General features: G+C 37.8%; 1 protein-coding gene across 3 annotated transcripts in view; it reads left to right on the forward strand.

Annotated features, from left to right (window-relative positions):
- The window catches only part of flt4 (fms related receptor tyrosine kinase 4), a 76,954-nt gene that overhangs the window by 1,682 nt on the left and 54,179 nt on the right, over positions 1-21,093 (forward strand). For all 3 annotated transcript variants that reach the window (XM_051659034.1, XM_051659036.1, XM_051659035.1), the window contains exon 2: positions 18,212-18,308. In XM_051659034.1, coding sequence (XP_051514994.1) covers positions 18,212-18,308 — 97 coding nt within the window. The remainder of the gene's footprint in view (positions 1-18,211; positions 18,309-21,093) is intronic.

Raw genomic sequence — 21,093 nt, forward strand, 5'->3', positions numbered from 1 at the left:
ATAATTTTGGGGAATTTTTATTTGGAAACATTTTCAATAACTTTACTCTTATACAGTGTAGTACCATCAAAATCACTTCACACATCAGTGGTCTCCTGTTGGTTATACTACAACTCATAGTTTTGAGAAATGTGTTTTTGCATAATTTTGGGGAATTTTTATTGGGAAAAATATTCAATAACTTTCCTCTTATGAAGTGTAGTGTCACCAAAATCACTTCACACATCAGTGGTCTCCTGTTGGTTATACTACAACACTTAGTTTGGAAAAATGTGTTTTTGCATTATTTTGGGGAATTTTTATTGTGAACAATATGCAATAACATTACTCATATGCAGTGTAGTGTCACCAAAATCACTTCACACATCAATGGTCTCCTGTTGGTTATACTACAACTCATAGTTTTGAGAAATGTGCTTTTGTATTATTTTGGGGAATTTTTATTGGGAAAAATATTCAATAACTTTACTCTTATGCCGTGTAGTATCGCCAAATTCACTCCACACATCAGTGGTCTCCTGTTAGTTATACTATAACACTTAGTTAGGGGGAAAAAAAGGCTTTTGCATAATTTTTGGGAATTTTTATTAGGACAAATATTCAATAACTTCACTCTTATACAGTGTAGTGTCACCAAAATCACTTCACACATCAGTGGTCTCCTGTTGGTTATACTACAACACTTAGTTAGGGAAAAAAGGCTTTTGCATATTTTTGGGTAATTTTTATTGGGAAAAATATTAAATAACTTCACTCTTATACAATGTAGTGTCACCAAAATCACTTCACACATCAATGGTCTCCTGTTGGTTATACTACAACACTTAGTTTGGAAAAATTTGCTTTTGCAGAATTTTGGGGAATTTTTATTAGGAAAAATATTCAATAACTTCACTCTTATACAGTTTAGCACCATCAAATTCAGTTCACACATCAATGGTCACCTGTTGGTTATACTACAACTTAGTTTGGAAAAATGCTCTTTTGCATAATTTTGGGGAATTTTTACTAGGAAAAATATTCAATAACTTTACTCTTATGGAGAGTACTTTTTAATGGTCTTAATGTTTTTTTTAAGACGAAATGTAGTGGCACCAAATTCAACACCAGGAGACCCCTGATGGTTATACAAAACCACCTAGGTTTAAAAGATTTTTTGCTTAATTTTGCTTAATTTTAACCAGAATCTCTTTAGCATTGAAACCATGTAAGAAGGTGTCCTATTTGCTTTCCACAAACCAGAACAATGGTTTAGCCTTCTTTCATGAATTGACATACAGACTCAAACACACAATCCATCTTATATTTACTCATCTGCTTCTTCTGAGAAGGATGAAAGTTTGGTTTAGGAGCTCTTCCAAGTGGTCAGTAGTTGAAAAGTGGGGTTCACTCCCAAATTTTCTTTGTGGTGAGGATTCCAAGTTACATTGGTATATAGTATTATGTGATTTGGTCAAACTGGTGGAACTGTGGACCTATGCCATTTTGTATGGTGTATTTGCAGTGGTATAGTAGTGTCTGAAGAGGTGGGCATACTGTGAATTTATGAATGACTCATATATACATATATTTACATTTAGCAGGGAAATAAATGTACAGTGCAAATTATGGTTACTACAGGGATGCTTGTGCATCAGACGCTGGAAATGTCCCACCCCTTATTGAAACGGAAAATATTATTAGTATTATTAATATTAGTCGGACTGTCTGTCTTGCCAGTGCCATCGGTTGCACTCCCGCAGCTCCGTGCGCATTTAGACAGAATCTCTGTACACTTAAAAAAAATCGTATATATATATATATATATATATATATATATATATATATATATATATATATATACACACACACACAATTCACTCAACGGTGCTGAGGCATCGTGTTAGTAGATTGAAAAAGTTCAGGGTCAGAAGCCTACTTGTTGTTCTGGTGGTCATATGTATTATCACTTATTTCAGGTGTGCGTATCCACCTATCCTAAGAAAGATAGGTGGATATTCGCCAAAACATACACTACCGGTCAAAAGTTTTGAAACACTTGACTGAAATGTTTCTCGTGATCTTAAAAATCTTTTGACCTGAAGGCGTATGCTTAAATGTTTGAAATTAGTTTTGTAGACAAAAATATAATTGTGCCACCATATTAATTTATTTCATTGTAAAACTAAAATGTAATTAAAAAAAAAAAGTTTTTGAAATTGATGACTTGGACCAAATAATAAAGAAAAGCAGCCAATAAGTGTCCAACATAGATGGGAACTCCTTCGATAATGTTTAAAAACCATCCCAGGGTGATACCTCAAGAAGTTGGTTGAGAAAATGTCAAGAGTACATGTCTGCAAAATCTAGGCAAAGGGTGACTACTTTGAAGATGCTAAAATATAACATAGCTTTGATTTATTTTGGATTTTGTTTAGTCACAACATAATTCCCATTGTTCCATTTATGTTATTCCATATTTTTTATGACTTTACTATTATTCTAAAATATGAAGAAAAAAAATTATAATAAAGAATGAGTGTTTCAAAACTTTTGACCGGTAGTGTATTTCTCCAAACTAAGTGCTGTACTATAACCAACAGAAGACCACTGATGTGTGAACTGAATTTGATGGTACTACACTGAATAAGAGTAAAGTTATTGCATATTTTTCACAATAAAAATTCCCCAAAATAATGCAAAAGCACATTTTTCCAAACTAAGTGTTGTGGTATAACCAGCAGGAGACCATTGATGTGTGAAGTGATTTTGGTGACACTACACTGTATAAGAGTGAAGTTACTGAATATTTTTCACAATAAAATTCCCCAAAATTATGCCAAAACATATTTCTCCAAACTAAGTGTTGTAGTATAACCAACAGGAGACCACTGATGTGTGAAGTGATTTTGGAGACACTACATTTTGTAAGAGTGAAATTATTGAATATTTTTGAAGTATCGCTTTGCAGACGGTCCCTGCGCACTGGTCTCACAGCTGGCTGCACATAGAGACCAATGTTGTTTGTCCAGCTCTGAGGACAGCTAATTTTGATGAAAATTTGGTTGTAGCTCGTTGTCTACCTTACTACGTTTGGAAAGAGGCATCGTTTGTGTTTTAACAACGTTTCGCTTATATTTCCAACTTTACTGAACTAGATATATTTCAGCTTTTATTTCTTTCATCACATTCCCAGTGTGTCAGAAGTTTACATACACTTTGTTAGTATTTGGTAGCTTTGCCTTTAAATTGTTTAACTTGGGTCAAAATGTTTTGAGTAGCCTTCCACAAGCTTCTCACAATAAGTAGCTGGACTTTTGTCCCATTCCTCCAGACAGAATTGGTGTAACTGAGTCAGGTTTGTAGGCCTCCTTGCTCGCACACACTTTTTCAGTTCTGCCCACGCATTTTCTATCAGATTGAGGTCAGGCTTTGAAGTGGCACTCCAATACCTTGACTTTGTTGTCCTTAAGCCATTTTGCCACAACTTTGGAGGTATGCTTGTAGTCATTGTCCATTTGGAAGACCCATTTGCGACCAAGCTTTAACTTCCTGGCTGATGTCTTGAGATGTTGCTTCAATATATCCACATAACATTCCTTCCTCATGATGCCATCTATTTTGTGAAGTGCACCAGTTCCCCCTGCAGCAAAGCACCCCCACCACATGATGCTGCCACACCCCATGCTTCACAGTTGGGATGGTGTTTTTTGGCTTGCAAGCATCACCCTTTTTCCTCCAAACATAACGATGGTCATTATGGCCAAAGAGTTTGATTTTTGTTTCATCAGACCAGAGGACATTTCTCCAAAATGTAAGATCTTTGTCACCATGTGCACTTTCAAACTGTTGTCTGGCTTTTTTATGGTGGTTTTGGAGCAGTGGCTTCTTCCTTGCTGAGCAGCCTTTCAGGTTATGTCAATATAGGGCTCGTTTTACTGTGGATATAGATACTTGTCTACCTATTTCCTCTAGCATCTTCACAAGGTCCTTTGCTGTTGTTCTGGGATTGATTTGCACATTAAGAACCATACTACGTTCATCTCTAGGAGACAGAATGTGTCTCCTTCCTGAGCGGTATGATGGCTGTGTGTTCCCATGGTATACTTGTGTACTATTGTTTGTAAAGATGAACGTGGTACATTCAGGAATTTGGAAATTGCTCCCAAGTATGAACCAGACTTGTGCAGGTTCACAATTGTGTTGGCTGATTTCTTTTGATTTCCACATGATGTCAAGCAAAGAGGCACTGAATTTGAAGGTAGGCCTTAAAATACATCTACAGGTACACCTCCAATTCAGTACACCTCCTATCAGAAGCTAATTGTCTAATTGTCTAAAGGCTTAACATCATTTTCTAGAATTTTCCAAGCTCCTTAATGGCACAGTTAACTTATGGCACTTTTCCACTGCACGTTACGGTTCGACTCGACTCGACCTGCTCGCTTTACTTTCTGAACTTGCTTTTCCACTGCAGTTTAATGCAGTCTCAACATGGGTGGGATTATAGGCTGGTCGTCATAGTTGCGCCGCCTCTACTGCCATGACATCAAATTAAACGTGACACAAACACACAACAAAGGAGCAATGGAGGATATCGAAGGAATGGTGTTCTTGATTCTCGGCATGTGGCTGTTTTTCACAGCAAGACGACAAACTTTGTTTCAAAAGAGGCTGACGGTAGTAAGATAAAATACTGCTAAAAAAAACAGGAGAGTTTGGGAAATCATACACCAAAGTGCAGACAAGGACATCACTGTGTTAGCTCAAAGACGACGCACGAGGGTAAGCTAACCTGCCATCTAGCTTATAGATTCTCTCTGACCAATCAGTGATCTGCAGGATTTTGACATCACATTTAGTATCGGCTCAGCTCGCTTGGAACCTCGACCGAGGCGGTACTAAAAAAAGTACCAGGTACCAGGTACTATCCACAGTGGAAAACCCCCAAAAAACGAGTCGAGTCGAGCTGTATCGTGCAGTGGAAAATCCCCGTTAATGTATGTAAACTTCTGACCAACTGGTATTGTGATATAGTCAATTAAAAGTGAAACAATCTGTCTGTAAACAATTGTTGGAAAAAATAACTCATGTCATGCACAAAGTAGATGTCCTAAACGACTAACATTAAATCTGTGGAGTGGTTAAAAAATGAGTTTTAATGACTTCAACCTAAGTGTATGTAAACTGACTTCAACTGTATATAGGGAGCCTTGTCTTTATTCTTACAGGTTAATGGAGGTTGTTAATTGCTTTGGCAGTAATGTTAATATAATGCCACCACTGGCTGCAATTCATAATGTTGGTGAGTTTAATTGGAAGATATACATTTGTAATGCCCTGTATATTAGTTTAAAGTTATGGATAACTATTATATTTAAAAAGCCTGATTGCAAGGATTGCTGTCTTTCTTTTTGTATCTAATACTTACAAATGGGCAAATTCATGTTTTTATTTTTACTTAATCTTTATAAAATTTCCTTGTGTTTTCCGTTATCGATATCCTGCATATTTTTACTGTGGTATTTCTTATGTACACAAATTTATTCCAATAGAACACCTCTGATATCAGACCCTCAGTCAGGAGGTATGCTATCAGCCAATCATAATATAAGAGAGTTGTTTAAGACAACAAAAACCCGCTTTTCTCTGCACAAGCCTCCAAAATCCCTGCTTCTCTGGGAATGTGCTTTGGTACAGCAGTACATTAGCAAGTTTTCTTTGCTGTGATATTCCAAATAAAGAGGAACCCAAGAAGCTCAGTCAGTGCAGGTGTCATTTAGTTAGATTCAGGAAGGTCGAGGGAAAACTTATTTTTCCAGTGTGTTGCCAGGTTACACATCAAACAGCAGCACCCAGGGTAAATGCTTTGGCAGAAGGATGGGGTCTTTCAATGCTATGAATCCACAGCTATAGGAAAACCACTCATATATGTCTGCGTAAAAACATCGCACAAATGAAAACCACATGGCAGCTTGGTGACCCTGGGTGTTTGCCTGCGTTGTTGTAACAAATGCTGTGCTTGCATTAAAGTCCAAACCTTTTGGATAAAATCTCTTTTTAACAACACTGATTCAACATCAGCTTTCTGTAGAGTAGAAGCATTTCATGTAAGTTTAGTTCTGCAACATATTTCTTCGTTGATTTCAAGAGTGGAATTTGATTATTAGTGGTGCTTGCTATGGCAAGCATCACTAGCTAAAGCTTGAGCCATAGGACCAGAATATCATAGCACTTGGGCTTGTTAGCAACCAACTAGAAACCACCCAGAATACCTTACCAATCACCTTGCAATGCCCTGGCAGCCACTTATGTTGTGGCTGCCAGGGTAGCATGGGCAAACGCCACTTATATATGATTGATATCCAATTTAGCCAGTCTGATCTCATGACAATTATGTTAATGGACCAAAATTTTTGCAAAACTTACATGCTTCATTATACGTTTCACCGCATTTTCCCAGAAAAATGTCCAGAGAGGTGCTCCAAAAGTGAGTGAAATGGTGTCGTAATCAGTGAGGATTTAGAGGTGAATGTTTGATGGAGGTATTAATGAGTAAAATGTACCTCCCTAACCTAAAACTTTAACCTAAACCTAACCAATAGTGTCCTTAAAGCAAATGAGAGGTGTATAAAACAGACATCCTTACCCTAAACTTACACCTAAACCTAATCGATAATGTCCTAAAAACAAATGCGACACGAAAAGCACATTTTCTAAAGCAACCACGTCATTTCTTTCACTTCTATGACACTATCACCGTGAGTGTGTTAGTTGATTTCAAAACAGCATCTGCAGTGTCTTGGTGTAATTGAAAATGATTAGTGTCTTAAGATTCGACCGATTAAACCCCATTACTATTTAGGTGGAGCAAATATCTAATCATCAACTCTGCACAATGTTCACCAAATGAAATATGACTGGTGTCTGATGCTGTGAAGGTGTATAGCATATATGTATGTATAAAAATGTCTGAATTACCACTGAAGTGACTCTCTCACCACTTCCTTTCACTCCAAATGTATCACAGAGTAGACATCTGAAGAGAAGACTTTACTGTCCATATGTCAAGATCTCACTCATGGCAATGTGTTTCACATTACCATTCTGGTGATTCAAAACAGCTTGAGACATACTGCACTGATGTCTTACTGTATATAGAGGTGGGGGTTTGAAATCTCAATGCTTCTCTGAATGTTGTAATCTTTCTGGCTGTGGGAGCATTAAAAACTAGATTTATATTTTAAAAACTAGATTTATTTGGTTTGGATTTTGATTAGTGCTTGCCCGTATAAAGCTCACCACCACAATGGTGAAATTCATCAGACAACTTTGCAAGATTTGCTAAACTGTTGCTAGGGTTCTCTGAGTGGTTTCTAGGGTGTTCTGGGTAGTTGCTTGGGTGTTTCTAAGATGTTCTGACTTGAGTAATTCTGAATTGTTACTGCCCCTAGTCAAAATAGACCACCATTAAATTTGTATCCCCTTTTCAAAGTAAAGGATAAAAATGTTTGATTTTTTGTTTTGTTTGACTGATTGCTTAGAAAAGAAATAGTACAATAATAATAGCTTTGGTTTGTCACTTATTACAGCACTGCTGGATCTGACTGATTATGTTTTATAACAAAAGTCTTAAAGTAAAATTGTAAAAAACAAATCTAAGCCGTTTTTCAGTTAATATCACATTTCGATGGTAAAGAATATATCACTTTCCTATTTCATAATTCACTCATGCAATAAGTTCTGTTATATCACTTACTACACAGCAAAAATCTCTAATAGACTTTCAATCTGTTTATAGGTTTGAATTTAAAGGGCATGTCATCAGATTATATACTATGTTTTCAATTTAAATTGAGACCCTTCTTAAGGGACCTCAGTAGAGAAAAATTTGAAGCTCATTGGTTTAAGCACAGAGTAGCCATAATTGAAGTGAGCGCCATGGCCTATGGCAATATTTCATAGTGCACTATGAGTCGTAACAAGTGTTAGGTTTCTCTGGTCAGTGATATGGCATGGCCTGTCATTGGAGGTCAGTAAGGGTTCATGAGAAAGGGCCTGTGGAAATTGTCAGCGTCTCCTTGGCCCAATTTCATATCCACATCCTAAAAGAAATACTTCACCCAAAAATGGAAATTCTGTCATATCATTACATTCAAAATCTCTATGGCTTTCTTTCTACACACGGAGTAAGATTTTAGGCATAATGTTAACCGCAGTCGCCATTCACTTTCTTTGACTGGAAAAAAGTGACTTGAGGCGAACATTCTGCTTAACATCTCCTTTTGTTTTCCACAGAGGAAAAAAAGTCATACAGGTTTGGAACAACATCAGGGTGAATAAATGTGACAGGATTTCTGTTTCTGTGTAAACTATAATTTTAAGTATTAGTGGAAAAGAATCTTCCAATAGATCTCATTTGTGAATAACAGTGCTGACAGAAAATAAGACGTTGCAATGGAAAGAAGACAACGTCCTGTTGGCAAGCGGCACAGGTACAGGAAATACTAGTAAGGGGTGAGAAAGTGACATGTAGGAAACCCACACAGATGTCTCCCCCTGTCTCTCCTACAACATCCTGACCTCACCCCAAACCCTAGCCAGGAAATAGGAAGGCCACAAGTAGGCAGATAGACATGCATTAATGCACATATAGATGCAATTTCAGATCTCATCCTCTCCACATGGTTGACAGTGGAACTGAAGTGCATCCCTGGCCTTGAGTATTTTTATGTGCATGCATATCCCCTCCTGAGGCTTGACCAAAGTCCTCTATGGGGAACCAAGGGATGCTGACTCCTCAGTCCAGGGAGGAGGTCTGTTCCGTGGCCTAGCTGCCCTCTGGTTGTAGGCCGGACATACAGTTATTTTCAGCCCCTGGGACCTACTGTCTGACTGAAATGATGGGATCTGGACCCCTTAATGCCTGTTCTATCTCCAAGAAAAGGGCTTTGTCTAGATAGATAGATAGACAGACAGATATAGTTAGATAGATAGATAGATAGATAGATAGATAGATAGATAGATAGATAGATAGACGGACAGACAGATGGACAGATACCAGCTCTTGCTAAATGAAATTGTGAAATGAAAACTCAAGCATGAAAACAGGAAATTTATTGGACAGGACAGAAAATGGCTATCAAAGGCTCCATGTTTCCGCCCACACAGCAAAAGGGAAAAGACTTTTGTCACACAACTACCACTGAAGGCCTTATTTTGCATTGTAATATGTCACCCAGAGAATAACAATCAGGCTCCTGAGTGCACAATTTATCTGTTTTCCACAGGCAAACTACTTCTCAAAATATCCAACAGCTTACCTTCAGAGTTGGTTAACTGTCACAAATGGATGCGCCAAGGTCTTACTTTAATCAGGAAGCAGAATCTTGTACAAATTACAAACCTGTAGCTAGATTAGAATTGTGCTGGTCAAGAATGACAAGACCAAAGGAATAGTTCCCCCCAAAAGGATAATTTTGTCATCTTTTCCTTCCCCCTCAAGTTGTTTTAAACCTGTATGACTTTGTTTCTTCCATGGAACACAAAAGGAGATATTAGGTAATATGTAAAGACTCAGGAGACTCAGGCACCTTTTATGTTCCGAGGAGTAAAGAAAGCCATAAGGGTTTGGAACAATATGAGGGAGTAAATGATGACAACATTTAATTTTTTGCATGTACTATTCCTTTATTATCTCAGTTGATTCTCTTAGAAAGCAATGAGATTTTAAAATAGATTAAACAGTTTGAAGAAGTTTCTTTTTTTAAGATTTTAAGTAATCACAAATATGCCCCTAAATTGTCTTTCTATACCCAACAGTGAAAGGACAGTAAACAGATGTTTGAAGGCTACAAATCAGTATCTGTCTCAGTTTTGTGCTCTGAATTACAAACAAGTGATACAGTATGTGCCCCCTCATCTGTCTCTGCCTAAGGGTTAACCCTCTCTAACTGCTTATGTATTACTTGAGCTATATATCACACTGACAGCATCATTTGAAAAGCAATGAATATCCATATGGAAAAGATCTGGCACAGAGAACCTCACTGTATCATGCCAATTTAGCATTGAATCTTCGGTTTACATTGGATGATTTCAAAATGCTGCCCTAATATCATTAAGCCCGATGTGCATCTGCCATCAAATACCTTCCAAATGTCTCTGATTCGCCTCATTCCTTGGTGCAGTCCAACTGTGTCTTCTGGCTGTGTTTTGGCAGAACATGTGCTTATACAAGTCAAACATCCTTGCAAATGTTTTACTGTGTGCAGTGGAGAGTTAAATGCAGACTTGTACTGTGAGGTTTGATTTTTTTATTTTGTCGGTGACATCTTCACATCTTTGCAGAATAGATGAGAAATGTTGTGGATGAGATGAGACACGTTCACACTGTGAGCGGTTTAATGCTTGTCATAAATCTTTTCAAGTCAGTCAGCATGCAGGCAACTCAGTCGTTCTCCTTCATAGGGAGCGATTCATTTGGATATAGATAATGTTAAACCACAAATAAGACATATGTTTGACAAAATGCCAGCATGGACTGTATAACGTGTATAAACAGCCTATAATATTTATGCACATACATATTAACATAAAAAATAGGTTATCAAGACTTTATTCTGAGAGTCTGATCTCCTGAAAATTCGTGACTGCAGCAAAATTTTTGCGAAATTATATTTCGTTTCTCCTTACACGTATCGCGGCAGATCCAAGGTAAAATGTCCACTAAGTGCTGCTAAAAGTAAGTTAAATGTTCTCCCAGACAGATGAGGTTTAAAGGCTAATGCTATATCGAGTATTAAATCAACAAAACCGACCTCCCTACCCTAAACCCTAAACCTAAACATTAGTATCATTAAAAGCAAATATGAGATAAAAACTATTTTTGAAGCATCCATGTCATTTTGTGGTGCTTCTATGAGACTTTCGGCTCATTTGTCGACTTGCATGTTCTTCAGGACTCGAATCCTAGTCCTTTAAATCGCAACTGCGTTGCTCTATTTGTTCAATGTAAAATGTATTGCCGAATATACACGCTATAGTAGAAGTGTTTAGATGTCACAAGATAGGATTGTGTGGGGAACAGTGTGAAAAGTGTTTATGAACTGATATTCTACCTCTGTTCTACGCATGATTTGTGTTAAAGTGGATAAAAGTCATTGTTGTTTTAGCGCCTCTAGTGTTCATATCACCAGGAAACTGCTGCGGTACTTACAACGAGGCATGAAAAAATCATGTTGCAAAATTGTCGGTATAGTAAATTGATTCTATGGGACCAGGCTAGATAAAAATAGTGCAGTGATAATGCTCTTCTTCTCATGTCATAAAAATGTCATGCATATAGCTGAATCAGCAGCACCACAAGCAGGGTTAAGGTCATTTTGTGGAGTTTTTAGGTCTTTTTGCAGTTTACATTAGCCATCTTTTGTCTTATGCTTGCTAATTAAAGATATTGATATCGGCATTGGCCATTACAAACCAATATCTCTCATCACAAGTAGTGGAATATCTTCATTGGAGAACTACGAGGTCAAGGGTAAAGGGTTGGGGTCAGTGACTGAGTGCCCTTACTTTTCCACATGGAGTTCTTGTACTAGAAGGAAATAGAAATTTAAAGGAATATACGGGTTCAATACAAGTTAAGCTCAATCGACAGAATTTGTGGTATAATGTTGTTTGCATGATAACAGTAAAATTAGAAAGAGTAGGTTGACTTTTCTTTAGCAAAAATTGGTATGCGCTGACCGAAATTTAAAACACTGCCCCCAGTAGCCAAAGCGGTAAGTGCCGTAGGCTCCATTTATGTCCAGGAGAGGTTGCCAAAAGTTAGTTGTGAAGAGTTCCTTTCAGCTGTACAGGATGTAATATAGTGGGATGCATATTTTATGGACTCCACCCAAACCCAAACCTAACCATTAGAGTAAAAAAGAAATGTTAGGGGGGAAAGTGCAACCTCCGAGTCACACTCGCCACTGATTAAGCGGATGCGTTTACTTCCTGTTTTCAATGTGGATACGAACCCGGATCTCTGACGCTGCTGATGCAGCACGCTGCCGGTCGAGCCACGTGGGAAGAAAAACACACTGAAACCGATGCAAAAATGTCTGATGGGAAATGCAGCACGTCAGTGAGTCGGCATACTGTCGCCGAACTAGGGTACCGGAACTTTCGGAAACAGCATGCCGACTTCCTGAGTGATCCTGTTGCTTATTAAGCATAATCAGTGTAAGAATGTGCATGTAAACATTCTCAATAATAAATAAATGTGAGCTTTAGTAAATCCCTCATATTCCACATTTATACAACATACACTTTTGGTTTTATTATTATAATCCAGTTCATATCCAACAATAAATCCTCTGAGCTGAAAATACCACAGAAAAGCCACCAGGATGTTCTTGTTGAACTGTAAACAGGTCATTGACTCGGCATCAAATATTTACAAAATTCTATTGTGGGCTTTTGAGTCCGGATGCATCTGAAACAGATCGATAATGCATATGAAATGCACTGGTCTAGAAAAATTCTAGTGCTTATAATGTCTTTGGAGTCACAGGGACAGGCATGAAATTCATTTTCCTTTACTAGTCTGTGAAGAGAGAGGGGAGAAGCCACTTGAACTCTTTCTCACTCTCGTTATCTCTTACCATATGTGAATCACTGCCACAGACAAGTCAAACTAATGGACACTTCTCATATACAGAGGAAAACAACTCATTTATCACATTATATATGCCATAGTATATGTGTGAATGTCTTTAACATGTTCTAATATTTTTTGGTTTTATACAAATATTAAAGCAAATAATTCCACACAAATATCAATGGTATGCTTTCAAAATTCCTTAGAGAGTCATATATCTGGTTTGTTTGTAGATAAGGAGGTTGTGATTTATAAACTAACTTGTGAGAATTCAGAGGAAAAAAGTATCACTAAAATGTTACTCTTTTATAGCTCAGGAAACTTAATGTAGTTCTCTGTTTAATTTAACTATTAACTTTATCTCAGATGTTTCTCTTAATGTTTTTCAGGATAATTTAGGTCAATTGTTGTCATACATCAAGAGTTTAGCAACCTAGCCTCACAAAATCTACGTTTTATGTTTCGACGCAGTTTCCTGGTGAAATTAACACTAGAGGCGCTACAACTGTGCATTTTATTCACTTTCTCACAGTCTTGACTACAACAGCTGATTATGACTTTATAGACACATATTTTTCACTCTATTACTCACATACTGCTGATATCAAAACACTTACTATAATGCTTCATTTGAAAAGTACGGAGCACCTAAAGGGCCAAGGTGGTTGGGAACAAATTAGTAGCGTGGGAAAAAATAAGCAAATGCTTTTGCGTTCCCTTGCAAAACTTGGTGTTCTCCCGAGAAACTTTGCGTGCACTTGCAAAACTTTGCATTCCCCTGATAAACTATGCGTTCTCTTGCTAATTATTTTGTGTTCAACACTGACACGTACCAAACCGCATAAATGATGCCTCCACAGGGCATTCCAAAGGGAGAGCAATCATGGTGGCCAAACTAAAGGGTTGTTCCAAACCACAAGGGTGTAGATTTGACATGAACATTGGGGGGTTGGGGGGGTTGTACTTGCTTGATTTGATTATTGGGGGCCCCCCTGGAATCTATGCCCCTACAAACACAAATATGAATGATTTAAAGTTGAGTTCCGAATTGCAGTTATCTTTTAAGCACAAAACCTTCAGCCACCATAAAGGAGATTTTTTATTGCTTTATTAATGGAGAGGGACACTCCATTCACACAAACAACAAAAACAATAATAATCTGCGATTATGCACCACAGCATTACATTTCAATTAGACCACTCACATTTAATGTAATTTTAACTGTGTTGTCTTTTTATTTTAACACATTCATAAATGGAAGATTATGATTTGTGCATTGCCTAATTATTGTCTTTTGGGCTTCACTCTTTCATTGCATTGGCTTTCTCTTCTTGTTGAACTCTAAAGCTGGAATAATGCTGGAATACACATAGGAGAGCTAGCAGAAAACTGTCATTATGACGCACATTTTGTGAGAGAATGCAAAATAATTTGCAAGAGAATGCAAACGTTTTGAGAGAGCATGCAAAAATTCTTGGGGGAAAGCAACGTTTTGTGAGAGAATGCAAAAGCATTTGCTTATTTTTTTCCACCACCCAACAATTTTTTTCCACCACCTTGACCCTTTTGGGGCTCAGTAGAAAAGTGATACATTTTAATCCTTGTATCACAGACTCAGCTTCATTTACACACTTATTCCAATGTGATTAGCTTGTGTAGTAGCTCACCTGATAGAGTGTTGAACTTTGAGCTCAGAAGTCTGCGGTTTGAGCCAAGCCAAGCACCCCAGCTGACACGTGAGACGAGTGTCATAGAAGTGAAACGAAGTGATGTGGTTACTTCAGAAAATTTGCTTTTCATTTCGCATTTAGTTTTTTGGACACTATAGCTTAGGTTTAGGTCTTGGTTAAGGGTGAGGATGTCTGTTTTATTCACCTCTCATTTGCTTTAAGGACACTATTGGTTAGGTTTAGGTTAAAGTTTTAGGTTAAGGTGGTATGTTTTACTCATTAAAACCTCCATCTAACATTAATGGGATAGTTCACCCATAAATGAAAATTCTTTCATCATTTACTCACCCTTATGCCATCCCAGATGTGTATGACTTTCTTTTATCTGCTGAACACAAATTAAGATATTATGAAGAATTACTCTGCTCTTTTGGTCTATACAATGCAAGTGAATGGGTACCAAAATTTTAAAATCACATAAGTCAGCATAAAGTAATTCATAAGACTCCAGTGTTTAAATCAATATCTTCAGAAGTGATATGTCTAGGTGAGAAACAGATCACTTTCATATTCTTCTTCTTGTGTTTTTTTGGTGATTCACATTCTTCATTCATATCGCACCTTACTGGACAGGGAGAAGAATTTCAAGCAAAAAAGTGCGTAAATATTGATCTGTTTCTCACCCACACCTATCATATCACTTCTGAAAATATGGATTAAAACACTGGAGTCATATGGATTACTTTTATGATGCCTTACTCTGCTTTTTAAAACATAAACACTTTGGCACCCATTCACTTGCATTGTATGGACCTACAGAGGTGAGATATTCTTCTAAAAATCTTAATTTGTGTTCTGCAGAAGAAAGAAAGTCATACACATCTGGAATGGCACAACGGTGAGTAAATAATGAATGAATTTTTGTTTTTGGTTGAACTGTCCCTTTAAAAACCTTGCCTGTTTACAACACCATTTCACTTGCTTGTGGCGCCCCCCGCTGGACATTTCACTGGAAAACTGCAGCAAAACTTGTAATGAAGCACGTCATTGGTCACCAGTTCAAAACTATCAAATTTATGTGGATAGCATAGCTTTGATAATTTGGTCTTGGAAGAATTTAATGAGAAATATTTGAGTTCATATTGAAATCTCTGACATTTGATTGCAGACTTTGGTATCTTGGCAAATTTGAACAAAGTTTGAGACATTGTTGAGATGCAAAAGTCTGCTCTCCATTTAATCTCATTGCTGTCTAGGAGAAACAATCAAAGTACTCAAGAGATCTCATATGTGGTTTTTCTTTTTTTAGTTTCTTGGTTATTATCAGAATATGAGAAAATTTGTTGGTCCTGAATTAACAATTATTTAATAATCAAATTAGAATACAGAGCTTAGCATTGCATTTACATTTATGCATTTGGCAGACGCTTTTATCTAAAGCGACTTACAGTGCACTTATTACAGGGACAATCCCCCCGGAGCAACCTGGAGTTAAGTGCCTTGCTCAAGGACACAATGGTAGTGGCTGTGGGGATTGAACCAGCAACCTGGTTACCAGTTATGTGCTTTAGTCCACTACGCCACCACCACTACGGCATTGCATATCTCAACTTGTTGCATGGTCATGGGTTAGATTCCCAGGAAATACACATACTGATAAAATGTAAAAATACTCAGAATGCACTGTAAGAATAAAAGTGTCTGCCAAATGTGTAAATGTAGAACTATAGATTCTTTTTTCTTTTTTATCCCCTTTTCTCCCAATTTGGAATGCCCAATTCCCACTACTTAGTAGGTCCTCGTGGTGGTGTGGTTACTCACCTCAATCTGGGTGGTGGAGGGCAAGTCTCAGTTGCCTCCGCTTCTGAGACAGTCAATCCATGCATCTTATCGTGTGGCTTGCTGTGCATGACATCACTGAGACTCACAGCATGTGGAGGCTCATGCTACCCTCCTCGATCCACGCACAACTTACCATGAGCCCCATTGAGTGCGAGAACCCCTAATCGCGACCACGAGGAGGTTAACCCATGTGACTCTACCCTCCCTAGCAACTGGGTCAATTTGGTTGCTTAGGAGACCTGGCTGGAGTCACTCAGCACGCCCTGGATTCGAACTTGCGACTCCAGGGGTGGAAAACATTAGATTCTTTAGTATGCCTCCTATGATCCCTGAATCATTCTCAGTGTGTGATTACAGGGTTGTTTGCTCTGGCAGGATGCTGTGTGCACATTTCCACCATCCTCCCTGTTCCTCCCTGTTAACTTGTCATATAAAGTGACACTTGTTTAAACAGTTTAAACACTTGTTGTTTTGATATTCAGTGTATCATCTTGTCATCATTTGGTGTTGTTGAATAGATCCAGGTGTGCCTCATAACTTCCCGTGACATGTTCATACAGTATGCCCTATGTCCTCTGAGAGCAACAGAACACATTTATACCATCAACACTCAGACCAATTAACATGCACAATGACCTTTTGACCTTTCTGACCTGCTGTCAGCAAAACACAAACCAGATTAAGGACTCTTTAATGTGCTCAAGCAACTTCAAGTTAAAAAGTCAAAAATCACGGAGTCCTGTTAAAAGAAATCCTGTGATGAATGGTAAAGTACATGGTCATGTAGTTCAGGTGTTTTTTATTTTATTTTATTTGTGATGCCAAGGATCCCCTAATATGATGTTCCCCTTGTAAAGGATCCCCTTCTTAAAATGTAAAGCCAACTCCATATTTTCACACATACAGACCTATGTATTTGAAAAATAGTAAGGGTGATATAAAAACAACATGTTGGTTCCAAAATTAAATAATTGTCTTTTATTTGTAGTAAAGCCAAAACTAATTATAACTGGAAAATATTTTCTGGAAAATGTTTACTATGTATTTAGTTAACAGCTTATCTTTTTTTCTACAATATGTTAGTGTTATAAGAAGTATAGAGAAACATTTTCAATTTTAACTGATCTGTATAGGACTAGCTGGTATTGCACCAGCAATACGTACATTAAAACTTAGCCTGGTTGTGGCGTAAATAGGCACTAAGTCACAATTTATGCACTACTAAATATTTGAGCGTTGCACCTTTAAACTTAGGTAGGACGTAACCCTACTTATAAACGAAATATTTATGGAAGCCTCCGACCAGGGATGGAGGAATAAAAAAGCAGACTCATTTAATGACATAAATGAGCTCATGTTTGTGCTGACGGGCATCAATCCTTTCGATATATATGATGGTGTTGGCATTTACACTCGTTTACATTTACGAGAGAGAGGAATAAAATACTTTTAAACAGCTCTTCAGCATGAAACCGATCAAACGGTGCCGTTTTCAGGATGCGACGTCCGGTGTCAAGTTTCAACTTATACGAAATATATAAGATATTAAAATGAATAAATGTCTGTTTTTCCAGCCTGTTGTATTAGTATTTATTTATCACCCCTCATTTATTTAGATACAGTTCATATGTATTGTTATTTACACAGGACAAATATATTTATCAAATCTACTTTTATTACGTATCGTATTTTAATGGGGATATAATTTATTACAGCTGACAGTTACGTGAGCAAACAAGGTTTGAACATCAACCATAACAAGATCAAATTGAAACTGATGGCTTTTCAACACTTCTGTGTACAAATTTGAAGCCTGCTTATTGGATCAATACAGGTAAATGTCATATTATACGACAACGCATTACTTTAAGGAGAGCTTACGACCTAATAGTTAAGTCTTGCCTTAAGAACAGGTGGTGCAGCCAAATTAAGCACTGACTTAGTTACAAACTAACTAGTAGTTACTAAGCCCTTAGTGAGAACTTTACCTCCCAACTTATGTTAGAACTTACGCACAGCTGGTGCAACCCTACCCTGATGATGATGATGATGATGATATTTTTCATCCTGTAGGTCTGGTTACTGGATTTTCTATGAGTCCACCCACCCTTGACAACACCAAAGACCAGTTTGTGATTAACGCTAATGACACGTTGACAATTACATGCAGGTAAGTTCAAAGTATTTTTTATAAAATGCAGTTTTGACTAATATCTGATTGTATCACCTAAAAAAGTTGTAAAAAGCAGATAAAGAACAAACACCTGACTGTACGTTCTATATCATTGTGCCAAGTCGCTAGCTATGTTGCTTGGCAACTGTAAACAGCCTACAATTAAGTTAACAATCATGGGAAAACCTGGAAATAGGTTGTTTATAATATATTTCATTTACCCACTCTCGATCAACATCTTATATTTGTGCCCGTTATCCCAGGAATAAAAAACAGTGTAGTAATCCCAGCCTGGTCTCATGAAATATATGTGAACATGAAAACATTTTTGCAATTCAAAATGTTCGTGCTTTATAACACGTTTGGGTGCAGGTTTCTAATGAAATGTCCAGCTAGGGGCGCCAAAAGCAAGTAAAATGGTGTCGTTTTCAGATGCCCTAACCAACGGTGTTTTAAAATACAAATGAGACATTAAAAAAAGACATCCTTACCAAATTAATGCCTAAACTTAACCATTAGTGTTTTAAAATATATATGAGAAGTTAAAAAAGACATCCTTACCTTATCAGTGCCTAAATCTAACCAATAGTGTTTTTTATTTTTTTAGATTTTTCCCCTTTTTCTCCCAATTTGGAATGCCCAATTCCCAATGTGCTTTTAAGTCCTTGTGGTCGCGTAGTGATTCGCCTCAGTCCGGGTGGCGGAGGACGACTCCGCGTCTGAGACCGTCAACCCGCGCATCTTATCACGTGGCTTGTTGAGCATGTTGCCACGGAGACATAGCGCGTGTGGAGGCTTCACGCCATCCACCGCGGCAACCACGCTCAACTCACCACGTGCCCCACCGAGAACGAACCACATTATAGTGACCACGAGGAGTTTACCCCATGTGACTCTACCCTCCCTAGCAACCAGGCCAATTTGGTTGCTTAGGAGACCTGGCTGGAGCACGCCCTGGGATTCGAACTAGTGAGCTAGTGAACTCCAGGGGTGGTAGCCAGTAACCAATAGTGTTTTAAAATGCAGAAGTGAAATGAAAAAGCACTTTTTTATGAAAGAACCATGTCATTTTGTGTGGCTTTAATGACTCTATCATGTCACACGTCAGCTTGAGTTCATGACTGGACTTGACCTGTGGTTGACTGACTCAAAGTCCAACGCCCTATCAGGTGAGCTACCGCACAAGCTACTCATTTTGGAATAAGTGCAAATATGTGGGTAAGTTTGTAATACAAACATTAAAATTTATTGTTTTTCGAAAGATGCGTTTGAGTAAAAGTGTGTCGATATCATCAAATAGCAGGTTCTGAGTAATAGACAGAAAGATAAGTATTTATCAAGTCATAATCAGCCATTTAAGTCATGATTTGAGTGAAAGTGAATAAAACACAGCTGTTGTAGCGCCTCTAGTGTTCATTTCACCTGGAAACTGCAGGGAATTGTACCTGGAGACACGTATAACAAGTTTTGCGAAATGTATATAAAGCCACGTTTTCACTATGAGACCAGGTTATCCAGATATCACTTTATGTTCTGCATAGTCACAGAGTACAGATGCGAAGAAAACTCAACGCGTGTTCCATTAAAGTCACACAGCAGCTCTGCTCACCTCTCGCACACACAAACACACGCACATATGGGAAACAGGTGATACTCTTTGGATACTTTGTTGGTTTTATGTTATTTCTGTTAAGGGAATTGGAAAATTAGTGCAGTCCTCTAAATAGCAGGCTAGCAGCTACAAGATTGTTTACTCCTGGCGGCTGCCGACTCCGCGTGTTTCTCATTATTTTGTATGTCATACAGGTTGCAGCACTTCCCACAGTCCCTCTTTTGGGGTAGAAGAACCTACCACAGAGTAGGAGCCAAAAAGTCCTCTTAACGGCTAGTTAATGTGCGAAAACCACGAAAAGTACTAGTTCTGGGTAAAAGTACCTAAACGGGCTTTAGATCCTGCAGTGGGAAAGGGCCTATTGTAGAAAAGGTGTTGGAACCCTGTATATTACTTGATGGAAGAATGGTTTGTTCTGATTATAATAGTTGAAAAAGTAACTTTTTATTGAACATTTGTTTCTTTTATCATATTCCTGTTGCTGCCGTTTTATAAAAGCAATAAGCCCCTCACAAGGTTTTGAGTTACAGTGATTAATGCATCTTGAGTTTACATTATTTGTTAGGAACTGGTGCCCAAGATGATTTTAGAAGACTGATAGAGATGAAAAATATCTGATTAAATAAGCACTAAAGATGCAGATTGGACCATTTTTGATTGAATTAATTTGATAAGCCTGTAAGCCTTTTCAAAAACAAGGGCAGTGTTACATTTGGAAGGTTTGGTTTACAAATAAATCTGGTTTGAACATCTGGGAGACAATCCAACATATTTAGCACTGATCCCTTTAAAATTTGTAGACATATCTCTGCCAAGAATTCCCAGAATACATTTTTTTTTCAGCAGTTACAATCATATACCTTTCAGAGGAAAACATATTTTTGGTTTACCTCTCAGTGTGATCAATAGGCAGTATTACACAATTTCATGGCTGCTTTTCAAAATTCATTGAACTTCATAATTTCATTTGTCTGATCGAAGGAACTCAAAGACAGGGAGTTCAAGACATTGCATGTTAAGATTCTGTCTCGCAAGCAATGTGTGGGTATGAATGCTATAACACAGTGGATTTAAACTCTGTGGGGCATCAAGTGGGGTGTAAGAAGTTTACAGAGATTTTGATTCATCCCACTGACTCGAGTCTTCTGAATCTGTTTGTCAGATTGTTCT

This window comes from Myxocyprinus asiaticus, chromosome 27, assembly GCF_019703515.2.
Source record: "Myxocyprinus asiaticus isolate MX2 ecotype Aquarium Trade chromosome 27, UBuf_Myxa_2, whole genome shotgun sequence".
NCBI classification, from domain to species: domain Eukaryota; kingdom Metazoa; phylum Chordata; class Actinopteri; order Cypriniformes; family Catostomidae; genus Myxocyprinus; species Myxocyprinus asiaticus.